Here is a 17,472-nt window from a genome sequence, read left to right as displayed (position 1 = left end):
TTGTCCAGCTCAGGATTCGATCTAGTAACATTTTGGTTACTGGCCCAACGCTACCTGCTGCCCCAAAAAAGTTTTTGTAAAAGAGGGAAAAACATTGAGGGGGAGAAAGCAGGAAAAAAACAAAACATCTTGTACACTTGAACTTTGACATGCAATGATAAGAGACGTTTATCTTTCCAGAGTTCCCGTCATTTTGTTTATCCTTTTTTTTTAGCCTGGGGTAAGTTATCCATAGTCACAGATCTAGGACCAGCTACCCTCTATGAAACATTTGCCTGACGACTTCTAGCCTACTGCTCTATCGATCGCTAGCTACACCATTCATCATGGAGGAAAAAAAAGAAAAAAAACTTTAGTGAGCGTGGCAATTGGCCACAGTGATTGTGGATGGGTAGCCAGGCAAATGAAAACCTTGACTGTAAAAATGAAGGCGCAAACCTGATCTCGTGTCTAGGTAACCTCATCCTTCTCCCATGTTTTATTGAAGGAGAAAGACCTCAAGCCAAACAGGGGTACAGTGAGTTGAAGGCCGTCGTCTCATTCCTCATCTTCCCTGTGTGTCTGAAGAGGGGAGCATGTACGTGGCTACCCACAAGCCACTGCTGCCCCTCACGAGGAGTTCTGGTTTTCTATGGCCCCCCCCTACCCCCATCAAAATTACCCATCCCTGGTCTACATAAAGTTTATGTAATCTAGGGACGTTGGATTAGGGTTTGATTTCTGACTGGGCTAACCGTCCAATGAAAACAGTGCTTCTTAGAAAACCTGAGAGGATTCAAGTTCACGTGAGGATTCTGAGTTGGAACTAAAGATCAGATCACAGTGACACACACGAAGAGAAGCAGGGCCGTCGACCACTCTGTCCCAATGCAGACCAAAAGGTAAACAAACATTGCCACAGCAACAGGAAGCCGCATCAGAGCCCTCTATCAAAAAAAAACAGCCTATCAGAATCAAGGGATTTCAAGGTGGATATGAATGACTGAACAAACAATAATAGTGAATTCTCAGAAGTCTTGTCGACTACTTCCTACAGGAAATAGAAAATACAGCAATAAACACAGGCTATATGAATGACAGTATTATTGAATTATTGAATTCACAGCACACGGACCAGGAAGGCCGTTTTCGAATGTTGAATTGTACCTTACATGGTGATAAGTGTTCCTTACGTGGTGTTTATTTTAGTTAGTTATATTAGATCTAGATCCATACAGAAACTATTATCTTAGCAGGCGAAATCAAATCAAACATTCCATAAGATGGACGGACGTAAACAATTAAAAAAGGCAAATTCAAGAAAAAAATATTATTCCAAACTACAAAATACTTTATTTTTCCCTCTCAAAAGAACATCTATTCAAGAATTGACTACATTCTTTTTTTTCTCTTAAAAAAAAGGTGGTCTAAACTATTGACTGGGTTCAAAACGCCATGACAGTGATATCGGATCATTTTCCGGCATCCTTCTTAATTACACCATCAGAAAATACACTTAGCGACAGAATATGGAAAATGAACAGAATGCAACTTCAAGACGTGACATTTATTAAATACATAAATGGAGAGGGGGAAAAAATATTGAATCCTTTACAATTACAAATGTAGACATAGAAAAGCAATCCCATCATATACATCGGGGTGCTTTTAAAGGTGTGCATTAGGGGAAGGATTCTCCGCAATAGTTTTATCCCGAGTTACAAATTCAAATGAAAGAAAATCACAATTTAGTTTTTTTTTTTATCTTCACAAAGTAAAGAAAATACTATTTCTGAAAATTGAACAGGAATATGATATTCTACTTTTGAAGAGAGCAACTACAGGTTCAACTCAAATAAAGCGCACTATTTAATGGCAAACAAACAATGGCAAATATCTCACGGTCCTCACAAAACAAATACACGCGCCAAACCAGTTATCATATTTAAAAAAAGATACAAATGTGTTAATAAGAAAACGCGATTAAAATGACCATTTCAAACGCCATGAAAACCGATAGAAACGTGAATTTAAAAGTTGGACTGATCCTACAGCCTTCTTAGACTCAACAAGAGAAGCAAATATTAGCAGACAAAAAAATATAAATCACAAAAAAAAAGAGATCTCCCAAGAATAAAAATGTAAATACAGTTTTGAAGCACCATATTGAACATTGCATATTGAACATTTTTGTTAAAAAGTAGTGCCCTTGTTTACACAAATGACAACTCATACAAGAGTGTGCAAAGCTACTTTGAAGAATCTAAAATGTATTTAGATTTGTTTTGCACTTTTTTTGGTTACTACATGACTCCATATATCTAATTTCATAATTTTGATGTCTTCACTATTATTCCAGACTTTATACAATATATATATATATGCCATTTAGCAGACGCTTTTATCCAAAGCGACTTACAGTCATGTGTGCATACATTCTACGTATGGGTGGTCCCGGGGATTGAACCCACTACCCTGGCGTTACAAGCGCCATGCTCTACCAACTGAGCTACAGATGGACCACGAGCAGATACAACTCATAGAATAAACACATTTGACATCTTCCTACGTCTGAAGGTGGGTTTAACCTTTTAGGACATAAGAAATGTATCAACTCCTCACCTAAGGCTTTTATTTATATTTTTTTAAACCTGCGGCATATAATTAGTGAAACGCACAAAAGAGGAACAATGGGTTCATATTGAAGATGATCATGCTGATCCCCAGGATCTGTCTACTATTGTCTACGGATGAAACTAAGAACATGAACAGTTTCATAGTTAAGAACACGATAACCACATTGAAGAAGATGTTTACGTATTCTACAAGAACTAGTATCACTTCCCAAGAAACACAACTTGGAACAATCCTTGGGATAACTTTTTTAGAATTCACTGATAAAGTGGTCCACGTGGAAAACTAAAAAGGCATAGAAACTGTACATGACTTGGTAACAGGTAATACATTTATTTCCATGAAATTATTCAACACATTTTTTTTTTAGATTGACCAATGTAGATATTTTCAAAAACACTTGCAATTTAAAAAGTCACAAAGACATTTTTATTAGAAATCTTTTAGACAGAGCAACCGTGAGGGAATCGTATTTGAGAAAAGGATGTTCATGCAATAGGGAAGATATACAAAACCTTGCAGAGAGCAAATCCAACTGACAATCTCCTAGATACTAGAAGAAAAAATATTGACTACTGGAACCAAGACTTCCAAAAGAAACTGACGTTGACGCAAGATGGAGGGAAAGTTGGAGCAGAACTAACTAAATTACAGTTAACTAAAAACACTTAAATCCAGTATAAACAAAATGTATAGAGTGTATTAGTACACAAGGGACAAAATTCACAAATTCTACAGCACAATGGCAGAGTCATGTCTTACGGTTAAAATAACAATGACTCAATAATCCTTCTGCGAATGTCATAAAGTCCAAAAGTTATGCGTGTAAAGTCCAAAAGTGATTCAAATGGACTTTTAATCCATCTGCCTATTTCAAGACATGACATACGGCGCGAGAGCCGATGGATAGGACATTCTCTTGTCAATCATCTTGAAAAAAAAAAAAACAATGTCTACTTAAAGAGGATTGGTTGATTTCCAGTTTATCGTTCACAAAACGGAAAGGTCAAAGGTTTTATTACCTAAAAATGTTACAAATTCAGTGGGCGCAGGAGAGAAACAAAATGGTGCTGTTTGAGACCATGTGGCAGAGAGTGATGCAGGAGCTGGAGATGTGGCAGAGAGTGATGCAGCATATGGAGATGTGGCAGAGAGTGATGCAGGAGCTGGAGATGTGGCAGAGAGTGATGCAGGAGCTGGAGATGTGGCAGAGAGTGATGCAGCAGATGGAGATGTGGCAGAGAGTGATGCAGCAGCTGGAGATGTGGCAGAGAGTGATGCAGCAGATGGAGATTTCATGCAGGAGCTGGAGATTAGAGTGATGCAGCAGATGGAGATGTGGCAGAGAGTGATGCAGCAGATGGAGAGCGACTGATGCAGCAGCTGGAGATGTGGCAGAGAGTGATGCAGCAGATGGAGATGTGGCAGAGAGTGATGCAGCAGATGGAGATGTGGCAGAGAGTGATGCAGCAGATGGAGATGTGGCAGAGAGTGATGCAGCAGATGGAGATGTGGCAGAGAGTGATGCAGCAGCTGGAGATTTACATTTACGTCATTTAGCAGACGCTCTTAGCCAGAGCGACTTACGTGGCAGAGAGTGATGCAGCAGCTGGAGATGTGGCAGAGAGTGATGCAGCAGATGGAGATGTGGCAGAGAGTGATGCAGCAGTTAGAGATGTGGCAGAGAGTGATGCAGCAGATGGAGATGTGGCAGAGAGTGATGCAGGAGCTGGAGATGTGGCAGAGAGTGATGCAGCAGCTGGAGATGTGGCAGAGAGTGATGCAGCAGCTGGAGATGTGGCAGAGAGTGATGCAGCAGATGGAGATGCGGCAGAGAGTGATGCAGCAGATGGAGATGCGGCAGAGAGTGATGCAGCAGCTGGAGATGGGGGGGGGGGTGAGCAGCTGGGCAGGGGTGATGTTGTGGATGTTTGTGTGCATCTATATGTTGTATTCGTTTATACGTGGATGTTTTGTATAGTTTAATAAAATATTTATATTTTTAAATTAAGTCAACCCATACTATAGGAATGGGGGTTATAACAAAATTGATTTCACATAACTAGATATACAACACATTCGGAAAGGATTCAGACATGTTTTAACAATACAGACTTATTCTAAAATGGATTCAATTGTTTGTTTTCCTCATCAATCTAGACACAATACCCCATAATGACATCACAATACCTCATAATGACATCACAATACCCCATAATGACATCACAATACCTCATAATGACATCACAATACCCCATAATGACAAACCAAACACAGGTTTAGAAATATTTGCAAATTTCTATAAAAAACAACAACTGAAATATCACTTTTAAATAAGTATTCAGACCTTTTACTCAGTACTTTGTTGAAACACCTTCGCCAGGGTTTATAGCCTCAAGTCTTCTTGGGTTTGACGCTACAAGCTTGGCACACCTGTATTTGGGGAGTTTCTCCCATTTTCTATGCAGCTCCTCTCAAGGTCTGTCAGGTTGGATGTGGAGCGTCGCTGCACAGCTATTTTCAGGTTTCTCCAGGGATGTTTGATTGGGTTTTTGTCCAGGCTCTGGCTGGGCCACTCAAGGACATTGTCCTGAAGCCACTCATGCGTTGTCTTGGCTGTGTGCTTAGGGTCGTTGTCCTGAGCGCTCTGGAGCAGGTTTTCATCAAGCATCTCTCTGTACTTTGCTCCATTAATCTTTATCTCGATCCTGACTAGTCTCCCAGTCCCTACCACTGCCACCACCTTGCTTCATCGTAGGGATGCTGCTACCACCATGCTTCACAGTAGGGATGCTGCCACCACCATGCTTCACTGTAGGGATGCTGCCACCATCCTGCTTCACCGTAGGGATGCTGCCACCATCCTGCTTCACCGTAGGGATGCTGCCACCACCATGCTTCACCGTAGGGATGCTGCCACCATCCTGCTTCACCGTAGGGATGCTGCCACCACCATGCTTCACCGTAGGGATGCTGCCACCACTATGCTTCACCGTAGGGATGCTGCCACCACTATGCTTCACCATAGGGATGCCGCCACCACCATACTTTACTGTAGGGATGCTGCCACCACCATGCTTCACCGTAAGGATGCTGCCACCACCTTGCTTCACTGTAGGGTTGGTGCCAGATTTCCTCCAGATGTGACGGTTGGAATTCAGGCCAAAGAGTTCAATATTGGTATCATCAGACCAGAGAATCTTGTTTCTAATGGTCTGTGTCCTTCAGGTGCCTTCTGGCAAACTCCAAGCGGGCCGTCATGTGCCTTTTACTGAGGAGTGGCTTCCGTCTGGCCACTCGACCATAAAAGCCTAATTGGTGGAGCGCTGCAGAAACGGTTGTCCTTCTGGAAGGCTCTCCCATCTCCACAGAGGAGCTCTGGAGCTCTGTCAGAGTGACCATTGGGTTCTTGGTCACCTCCCTGACCAAGGCCCTTCTCGCCGATTGCTCAGTTTGTCCGGGCGGCCAGCTCTAGGAAGAGTCTTCTTCCATTTAAGAATGATGGAGGCCACTCTGTTCTTGGGGACCTTCAATGCTGCAGACATTTTTTGGTCCTCTTCCCCAGATCTGTGCCTCAACACAATCCTGTCTCTGAGCTCTACGGACTATTCCTTCGTCCTAATGGCTTGGTTTTTGCTCTGACATCCACTGTCAACTGTGGGACCGTATATAGACAAGTGAAAAGGTCAAGGGGTCTGAATACTTTACAAATGCACTGTAGATACCATAGGAGTGACTGAACAAATTTGATTGAACTACATGGCCCAATGAGATCCTATTAAATGACTAATTGGAATTCTAGTTCCTAATTTTACGGTACACACTATTGGAATAAGCAGAGCCTTGTTGTACTGTGTATTAAAGAAGAGGTTATGGGAAAAGAGGACAAACAATACCATCAGTGATCTGAAGTGTTGTGGCCTCAAATTGAGTAATATTGCCCAATGGTCCCATACACCAGAGAACGTGGCTTGAACCTCAACCCATTAAAAAAAAAAAAAAAACCTCTCTAACCCAAAAGCCATCTGTTTTGACATGGGACGAGGGATGTCGAGGTGTGTTGTATAACTTTGCCCTGGGCGTTGCAGAGAAAAAGAAAACAGAAATTTATGCTAAGGTCACTTTGGCCCATTTCCTCCCCTGGTTGAGTTTAGGATTGTGGGAGAAGTTAAAACAGATATCAGCGCCTCCAAAGGAGGAAGCTGTCCCACAGTCCATAATGCCTGACCACGACCTGCAGGGTGACGCACGAGGACTTGTGACTTAACCTGGAGTACAGATTCAGACTACCCAGAAAGCCTAGAGACTCACTGCCAGTAGCTCTAAAATCAACACAACCTGCCCCTCTACCATACACCAGTTATATCAACATGACCTGCCCCTCTACCATACATCAGTTATATCAACATGACCTGCCCCTCTACCATACACCAGTTATATCAACATGATCTACCCCTCTACCATACATCAGTTATATCAACATGACCTGCCCCTCTACCATACATCAGTTATATCAACATGATCTACCCCTCTACCATACATCAGTTATATCAACATGACCTACCCCTCTACCATACATCAGTTATATCAACATGACCTGCCCCTCTACCCCTCTACCATACATCAGTTATATCAACATGACCTGCCCCTCTACCCCTCTACCATACATCAGTTATATCAACATGATCTACCCCTCTACCATACATCAGTTATATCAACATGATCTACCCCTCTACCCCTCTTCCATACATCAGTTATATCAACATGACCTGCCCCTCTACCCCTCTTCCATACATCAGTTATATCAACATGATCTACCCCTCTACCATACATCAGTTATATCAACATGACCTGCCCCTCTACCCCTCTACCATACATCAGTTATATCAACATGACCTACCCCTCTACCCTGTAGCCATGGAGACTACCCTGTAGCCATGGTGACTAAAACATGTAATACATCATAAGTTGTGTTAATTAACATGAACAGACTGAATACCTGACTTTGTGAGTTGTTTATATAAAACATTGAGAAGTGGGCCTGTAATGCATGCGTGTTAACCTTGGAAGAAGCACAAGCAGTTCCCAAACGTGAACCCGACCGACCATGCTGTGGACCAGAGATGAAGAGGCAAAGCGAGAGAGATAACTAGGCCCAGAATCTGTCTGCTCTAGCAGGTGGAGGCCCAGAATCTGTCTGCTCTAGCAGGTGGAGGCCCAGAATCTGTCTGCTCTAGCAGGTGGAGGCCCAGAATCTGTCTGCTCTAGCAGGTGGAGGCCCAGAATCTGTCTGCTCTAGCAGGTGGAGGCCCAGAATCTGTCTGCTCTAGCAGGTGGATTAACAGAATCTGTCTGCTTTCTGAGTTGCAGGTGGAGGCCAGAATCTGTCTGCTCTGGAAGAAGCAGGTGGAGGCCCAGAATCTGTCTGCTCAGAGATAGCAGGTGGAGGCCCAGAATCTGTCTGCTCTAGCAGGTGGAGGCCCAGAATCTGTCTGCTCTAGCAGGTGGAGGCCCAGAATCTGTCTGCTCTAGCAGGTGGAGGCCCAGAATCTGTCTGCTCTAGCAGGTGGCAGGCCCAGAATCTGTCTGCTCTAGCAGGTGGAGGCCCAGAATCTGTCTGCTCTAGCAGGTGGAGGCCCAGAATCTGTCTGCTCTAGCAGGTGGAGGCCCAGAATCTGTCTGCTCTAGCAGGTGGAGGCCCAGAATCTGTCTGCTCTAGCAGGTGGAGGCCCAGAATCTGTCTGCTCTAGCAGGTGGAGGCCCAGAATCTGTCTGCTCTAGCAGGTGGAGGCCCAGAATCTGTCTGCTCTAGCAGGTGGAGGCCCAGAATCTGTCTGCTCTAGCAGGTGGAATTCTCTCTTTTGCGCTCACGTCAATGAGACTGTTGAATTTGGTTTAAAAAAAATGTAATGGCTTATTTGCTGAGGTTTATTTAATTGAATAGAAGTTCCGTAATGCTAAGGCTGCTACGAGTGTAGTGATATACTTAGGTCACATGACAACCCAGACTCTTTATATCAGAACTGGGCCTGTTGTTCACACGAGTATCTGCCCTCACATTGGCTAGATCTATGTTTTTACTTGACCAGGGAAGACATATTGAGACCTAGGTCTCTTTTCCAAATGTGGCTTGCGCAATAAAAAAACACAAAATACACACATTTTACAACAAAATATACTGTATATACACACGCATTAAAATACAAAAACACAGTCATGGGAAGCACAAGTATAAACATCACAAATTACCCAGGAAAACAGTTACATTCCTCCACAAATAAGTCCTCAATCAATTCTCTAAAAAACGCCAGAATATTAAGATAACATTTATTTTGAATTTTGTTACAGCATTACGGTGCTTTAAAAGGAGATGTACCTAGTTCAGTGGAGAAACTAGGAATTAACAGTGCTTTAAAAGGAGATGTACCTAGTTCAGTGGAGAAACTAGGAATTAACATTTACATTACATTACATTTAAGTGCTTTAAAAGGAGATGTACCTAGTTCAGTGGAGAAACTAGGAATTACAGTGCTTTAAAAGGAGATGTACCTAGTTCAGTGGAGAAATTAGGAATTAACGGTGCTTTAAAAGGAGATGTACCTAGTTCAGTGGAGAAATTAGGAATTAACGGTGCTTTAAAAGGAGATGTACCTAGTTCAGTGGAGAAACTAGGAATTAACGGTGCTTTAAAAGGAGATGTACCTAGTTCAGTGGAGAAACTAAATTAACGGAACCTTTAGAGGAGATGTATCCTGTTGAACTGAGAAACTAGGAATTAACGGTGTTTATAAAGGAGATGTACAGTCAGGTGGAGAACCAGAAGTTTAGAAAGTTAGGGCCATAGAGAACTGGTTAGGCAATTCAGTGTAGTCTACACACAAACAGAGTTTAGGAAGTCAGGGCCATAGAGATCTATGGGCCTTCAGTGTAGTCCAACCAAACAGACAGGAAGTCATGTAGAGATCTATGGGCCTTCAGTGTAGTCCAACCAAACAGATAGGAAGTCATGTAGAGATCTATGGGCCTTTAGTGAAGTCCAAACAGATAGGAAGTCATGTAGAGATCTATGGGCCTTTAGTGAAGTCCAACCAAACAGACAGGAAGTCATGTAGAGATCTATGGGCCTTTAGTGAAGTCCAACCAGATAGGAAGTCATGTAGAGATCTATGGGCCTTTAGTGTAGTCCAAACAGATAGGAAGTCATGTAGAGATCTATGGGCCTTTATTGTAGTCTAACCAAACAGATAGGAAGTCATGTAGAGATCTATGGGCCTTTAGTGAAGTCCAAACAGATAGGAAGTCATGTAGAGATCTATGGGCCTTTAGTGTAGTCCAAACAGATAGGAAGTCATGTAGAGATCTATGGGCCTTTAGTGTAGTCCAACCAAACAGATAGGAAGTCATGTAGAGATCTATGGGCCTTTAGTGAAGTCCAAACAGATAGGAAGTCATGTAGAGATCTATGGGCCTTTAGTGTAGTCCAACCAAACAGATAGGAAGTCATGTAGAGATCTATGGGCCTTTAGTGTAGTCCAACCAACCTGTTGATACAGGATGCAGTGATGAGTATTAAAAACTGCCATCTGTAACGAAAAACAAAAAAGGGCACTATGGTAGATGGCATCCTGCACTTTAATGAAATGATTTCACTGATAAGGGGACTGAATAATCAGCCTTCTACTGCTTTTTATTTTACCTTTATTTAACTAGGCAAGTCAATTAAGAACAAATTCTTATTTTCAACGATGGCCTAGGAACAGTGGGTTAACTGCCTGTTCAGGGGCTGAACAACAGATTTGTACCTTGTCAGCTGGGGGATTTGAACTTGCAACCTTGCGGTTACTAGTCCAACGCTCTGACCACAAGACTACCCTGCCGCACCGAGAGAAAGACAATCTGTTTCTGTAGATAAAGTTGACTTTAAATCTTAGCTTCTCGACCAGCTCATCTACAGTTGGTTTGAAACGTCAAATCCATATCAATTTAAATGCCTAAGTGTTTATATGTGGGAACCAGTGGCGATCAGCTCTTTTTTCCCCCTTTCTTGAGTAAAGCTGCTCCAAAATACAGGTGTTTCAGCCTAGCAAACTGCTTCCTGTGGTGGGGCAGCCAGCGAAAAACACAGAGCATAGGGGTTGGTAATGTTCTCTCGTTGCGTCGTGATTGGCTCAGTGGTCTGTCACTCATGGTGTCCTGTGTGAATGTATGTATGCTCACTCTAATTCTCTCTTTCTCTCTCTCGGAGGACCTGAGCCCTAGGACCATGCGTCAGGACTACCTGGCATGATGACTCCTTGCTGTCCCCAGGACTGGGGGTGTGTTGTCCAAGTCTGGGTTTAATGGTCTCTTTTCCAACCTTAACAGGATAAACATTCGACATTGGCCTTGCTGTCAATCTAGCATGACTTCTGCCGCATTCAAAACAACTGAAAACTCAAAGATCTGACTTCAGTAAGTTAAAGACAACTGGGTACTCGGGGAAAAATGAGATCCAACTGGGAAAATGCATGTTGACTGATCACTGACGTCACTGACCTTGTGCCCCCAAAAGTTCCTAGTTGTCTTGAAAGCACCATAAATCCAGAGAATGCCAGACTGATGACAAAATTTGCCAACGAAGGACCGCCGGCCCACCTTCCTGTTCAAGTGAGCACAGCACAACAAGGTGAGTCCAAAAATATATGGTATGCTGCTGCATAAATTATGTAATATGCCAGGGAGATATGGATACTGTAGGTAACAAAGTCATAATAAGTGTATGCTGTGTAGTAAGCTGTTAGTAGCCCATGTGCCTCAGCCTAATAATTTGTTCTATTTTCACCTCTTAATTTCACCTACTGATCTGACTTGGTGGTGCATATGTAGCCTATAGCCTGTTTTTTAGAAATGCAATCATTGAATATTGTAAGAGCTTTCATTGTCTGCATATATGCCCCCTTTATTTATCCTAGGGTTCCGACTTGGTGTACAGGGAGAATACTGTAAGAACGATCCATGTTCTGAATTCTGTCGCTGAACATTTCAAAAGTGCTGGACAAATAGTTATTTTGACAACGTCCGTCCTAGCTCGCTCATTAATGTCTTAATCGAAATTACGGATTGCCTCTTAGCCTCTCATGGTCCCTTTATGCCATAGTTTGTAGGGATGCAAACTGGTGAGGGTCCAAAAAGGTGACACTTTTTTTGCACTGAAACATGCAACTACAAAAAAATCCCTGCTAGGAGGAAATGCAGGTTTCCCTCACTAATTAAACAAAGAATATGATCTATATGATCAGTCTCTGTGTGTAAATTAAAAAGTGGTTCATGTGAACCGAACCCACAGCTAAAAACAAATGTAAAGAAAACAATCCAATGTTATTTGTTGCCTTGACTTTACTGCATAATGACACTCAAGCCCTGAAAGAAACAAAAACAAGACACTAATATCGCAGTTAGCCATGACAGCCTTTATAATAGGACACTTGTTACCACGACAGCCTTTATAATAGAACACTTGTTGACAGCCTTTATAATAGAACACTTGTTACCACGACAGCCTTTATAATAGAACACTTGTTACCACGACAGCCTTTATAATAGAACACTTGTTACCACGACAGCCTTTATAATAGAACACTTGTTACCACGACAGCCTTTATAATAGAACACTTTGTTAGAACACCACGACAGCCTTTATAATAGGACACTTGTTACCACGACAGCCTTTATAATAGAACACTTGTTACCACGACAGCCTTTATAATAGGACACTTGTTACCAGCCTTTATAATAGAACACTTGTTACAGCCTTTATAATAGAACACTTGTTACCACGACAGCCTTTATAATAGAACACTTGTTACCACGACAGCCTTTATAATAGAACACTTGTTACCACGACAGCCTTTATAATAGAACACTTGTTACCACGACAGCCTTTATAATAGAACACTTGTTACCACGACAGCCTTTATAATAGAACACTTGTTACCAGCCTTTATAATAGAACAGCCTTTATAATAGAACACTTGTTACCATGACAGCCTTTATAATAGAACACTTGTTACCACTTGACAGCCTTTATAATAGGACACTTGTTACCACGACAGCCTTTATAATAGAACACTTGTTACCACGACAGCCTTTATAATAGGACACTTGTTACCACGACAGCCTTTATAATAGAACACTTGTTACCACGACAGCCTTTATAATAGAACACTTGTTACCACGACAGCCTTTATAATAGAACACTTGTTACCACGACAGCCTTTATAATAGAACACTTGTTACCATGACAGCCTTTATAATAGAACACTTGTTACCATGACAGCCTTTATAATAGAACACGTGTTACCATGACAGCCTTTATAATAGAACACTTGTGACCTCACCACATCTAAATATTGCACTTGGGGGAAAAAACAAACATCTTTAAAAGTAGAAATAGAATGAAACAAAGACGCATTGTACTTTTGCTCTATTAATAGTGCCCACTATAGTAGACGTCGATCAAGTGTACAAGGCTTACATACGTGCAAAAATAACGTTCACTGTGTAAACAAAATGCAATAATCCCCCCCTCACTCACAAACAAGTGTTACTGTCAAGTTCAACTAAAGCAATATCTTCGGGCTACACTGCACATTATTACACTGTACACGTTCTGCCTGTGGACATCTGTTCTACAATGTGCCAGCAGAGCATGATGCCCTTTACTGGTATAATTGATCTCTTTCAGGCAGAGAGTAACACCTGGCGTACCCCCTACTTATCCGCTGCATTGAAGAAGTGAGAAAGAGGGAAAGTGTTTTGTTTTCCTTTCACCTCTATAGTGGCGCCCAGTTTAAGCCAGGCCCAGTTTACACGCAACTCCTCATTTTCACCTAATTCTCTCATTCTGAAAATTAACCACATACTGTCAGTTCACAGATAGTAGTTAGTTCATTAGCTAGTTCACATTTCACACAGATTGCCAGGGTCCAGTAAGCAACTAACGCGTTATAACATGAGGGACAGAAATGTTAATAGTTAATACTGTAGCGAATTGGTCATCTGATGTTGTAAGGTTAGCTAGCTAATGTTAGCGGTCTGACTCTATTAGCCAGCTAATGTTCACACCATAAAACAATAAGTATTTGATCAGTTATTAAGTTGGCTAATGTTGCACAACATTTCTCTGGCTAGCTAAGGGAGAATTTGATCCAGCTAGTAAGATATTTATTAACAATGTTAACAATACTTGTTCCACCACACTTTGTCCCTCACCTCAAACTTTCCAAAACGCCAGTTGTTTTTCCAGTTACGGCTCATGAAGTACGCTTCAACAACACCTTCTCATCCCAGTCTCCACCGACAGGCTTCTTTCTCATCTACCTCGTCGTTATCGTTATCAAAATGATAGTTTCCGGATTTGACCATATTAATGACCTAAGGCTCGAATTACTGTGTGTTATTATATTATAATTAAGTCTATGATTTGATATTTGATAGCGCAGTCTGACTGAGCGGTGATAGTCAGCAGCAGGCTCGTAAGCATTCATTCAAACAGCACATTCCTGCATTTGCCAGCAGCTCTTCGCAATGCTTCAAGCATTGCGCTGTTTATGACTTCAAGCCTATCAACTCCCGAGATGAGGCTGACAATACTATAGTGCCTATAAGAACATCCAATAGCCAAAGGTTAATGAAAGATAAATGGTATAGAGAGAAATAGTCCTATAATTCCTATAATAACTACAACCTAAAACTTCTTACCTGGGAATATTGAAGATTCGTATTAAAAGGAACCATCAGCTTTCATATGTTCTCATGTTCTGAGCAAGGAACTTAAACGTTAGCTTTTTTACATGGCACATATTGCACTTTTACTTTCTTCTCCGACACTTTGTTTTTGCATTATTTAAACAAAATTGAACGTGTTTCATTATTTATTTGAGAGTAAATTGATTTATTATTTTAAGTTAAAATAAGTGTTCATTCAGTATTGTTGTAATCAATTTAGTCTCAAATAAATAATGAAACATGTTCAATTTTGTTTAAATAATGCAAAAACAAAGTGTCGGAGAAGAAAGTAAAAGTGCAATATGTGCCATGTAAAAAAGCTAACGTTTAAGTAAAAAAATCGTCCGATTAATCGGTATCAGCTTTTTTAAAATCCTCCAACAAATCGGAGTCGGCGTTGAAAAATCATAATCGGTCGACCACTAATTTACATGCAAAAATTGCCACCGGCGGGAACACCTGAAACACCGGGAACACCTGAAACACCTGAGACACCGGGAACACCTGAGACACCTGAAACACCTGAGACACCGGGAACACCTGAGACACCGGGAACACCTGAGACACCGGGAACACCTGAGACACCTGAGACACCTGAAACACCTGGAACACCTGAGACACCTGAAACACCGGGAACACCTGGAACACCTGAGACACCTGAAACACCGGGAACACCTGGAACACCTGAGACACCTGGAACACCTGAGACACCTGGAACATCTGGAACACCTGAGACACCGGGAACACCTGAGACACCTGAACACCTGAGACACCTGAACACCTGAGACACCGGGAACAGCTGAGACACCTGAACCACCTGAGACACCTGAAGACCTGAACGCCGGAGACACCTGAAACACCTGAAATACCTGAGACACCTGGAACACCTGAGACACCGGGAACACCTGAGACACCGGGAACACCTGGAACACCTGAGACACCGGGAACACCTGAGACACCGGTAACACCTGAGACACCGGGAACACCTGAGACACCTGAGACACCGGGAACACCTGGAACACCTGAGACACCGGGAACACCTGGAACACCTGAGACACCGGGAACACCTGGAACACCTGAGACACCGGGAACACCTGGAACACCTGAGACACCTGAGACACCTGAGACACCTGAAACACCTGAGACACCTGGAACACCTGAGACACCGGGAACACCTGAGACACCGGGAACACCTGAGACACCGGGAACACCTGGAACACCTGAGACACCGGGAACACCTGGAACACCTGAGACACCTGGAACACCTGAGACACCTGAAACACCTGAGACACCTGGAACACCTGAAAGGTCCCACCTGATCTCACCTCCTTCCGACTGCCTTCCATTTTTGAAGACATGTATTTTTATTGTTAGAGTGTATTGGATATATTGGATAAACTGTGTGAGGATTTACTGACATGGAGCACTCCTGTAGCCGTTACCGTGGTTATAGAGACAAGTAGTTCCAGTCCCCCCCCCACCCAGCCCAGGATCAAGTGAGACTTAGCACACAATCTGAATCCCACATGGCACCCTATTCCCTATATAGTGCACTACTTTTGACCAGGTCTCATAGGGGCTCTGGTCAAAAGTAGTACACTATGTAACGAATAGGGAGGGACGCTGACATGCAGTGGTGGCCAACAGACCTTTTTATGCCCCACAGTGCCGGGAAGTTGGAACATTAGTGTACAAAACAGCCACTGTGTTGTGTTCCAAACTGGGTGAGAGACTATTCCAACGGCAAGGGGCTTAGAATGCGACTCTGCACAGACATTCAAACTACTGTAGAGAAGGCTAGACTTGATTTAAAACATTGGTATCACAACCGGCATTTGTTATTTTAAAATGTTTTTATTTTTTTTTATTTTAAAGTAGGCTACTTACAGTATGTAGTAGGCGACTGTAACAGGAAATAATATAGTACTGTAATGACCTGACTAGATCAGAAAGGAACGATACCCAGGGTCGTTACAGTACTGTTATCTAAAACATGCAGTTAGATCACTTCAAGGTTGTGTTGCATTCCATGTTCTGTTCTCCTATGGGAAGACTTGAGGATAGTGGTGAACTGGATAGCCCAATTACATTGCTAGTTCGTATCGCTCGGGAAGGACATTCTTGTCAAAATCCCATCGGGGGAAAAAAAAACTATTTTTTTTTTTGCATGCAAGCCTGGTTAATTTGATATGAAACATGGTGACTACATGTTCGTTTTTAATTTAATTATTTAGGTCTCCTCGTGCCACCAATCATCTTATGATAACAGTAGGCTAGTCTAGTAAATAAACTAATGAAACACGCGCAATGGAAATTGATGATGATGATGTAAAATGTTGCACTAGTTGTAACAAGTGTTGTTAAGTAGCCAACATACTGTCATAATAAATTGGGCATAGCATGGACATTTGACATACACACATCAAAATGAGCAAATGTATTAATAATTTGCTGAGTTTACACTAATAAAAACTGTTTTCCGACTGCTTTGTTTCCCTCAATGGATGTGTGAACAGGAGTGAAGAAGAGACATTTTTTACTTAAAATCTTACTTTTATGTTTGCCGGTATTCCAAGACCGTTTCGCTATAATTGGACTTCGAATGATAGCTCTTCCAGCCGACCTTATGGCATCCATCGCCGACTTTAGGACAAGGAAACCTGACAACGTCGTTGTAGTAAGGTTATTTCTAGACCTTGGAGCTCCAAGACTGTTGTTGACTTCGGGGCTTTGATTCTTGGGATGACTTGAATTTGGGCGGCGCTATACCTGTCAATCAACCGAGTGGGCAATCCCCACGCTACGTCATGAGAGGGAATCCCAAGAGGATAAAATAGTGTTTGTGTCAAGTGGCATTTTGTCGTTGCTTTAATTACCAGTTATCTGCGACTGTGATACCGACAGGTGACAATAAAGATGCCAGGCTACATGTCTCAATGGTTTTTTTTTCTATTTTAGTGCAAAAGTCATGAGTTCCAACCAAGAATGTACTGTCGCCATCTTGTGGTCATAAACGTTTGCGCTCCTGCATGTTTTCAAAGCTGTATTCAGTATTAAAGTAAACCAGAGGACGGTAAATGCTCATAGAAAAAT

At 42.2% G+C, this 17,472-nt stretch overlaps 1 protein-coding gene across 2 annotated transcripts in view; it reads right to left on the bottom strand.

Annotated features, from left to right (window-relative positions):
• ldlrap1a (low density lipoprotein receptor adaptor protein 1a) overlaps positions 1-17,108 on the bottom strand; it is a 39,776-nt gene extending 22,668 nt beyond the window's left edge. For both annotated transcript variants that reach the window (XM_046327267.1, XM_046327266.1), the window contains exon 1: positions 16,932-17,108. In XM_046327267.1, the coding sequence (XP_046183223.1) occupies positions 16,932-17,016 (85 nt within the window). In that variant the 5' untranslated portion in view covers positions 17,017-17,108. The remainder of the gene's footprint in view (positions 1-16,931) is intronic.
• Between the last annotated feature and the right edge of the window lie 364 nt (positions 17,109-17,472).

Source organism: Oncorhynchus gorbuscha, linkage group LG24 (assembly GCF_021184085.1).
Source record: "Oncorhynchus gorbuscha isolate QuinsamMale2020 ecotype Even-year linkage group LG24, OgorEven_v1.0, whole genome shotgun sequence".
NCBI lineage: Eukaryota > Metazoa > Chordata > Actinopteri > Salmoniformes > Salmonidae > Oncorhynchus > Oncorhynchus gorbuscha.
This window is presented reverse-complemented; position numbering and strand designations above follow the sequence as displayed.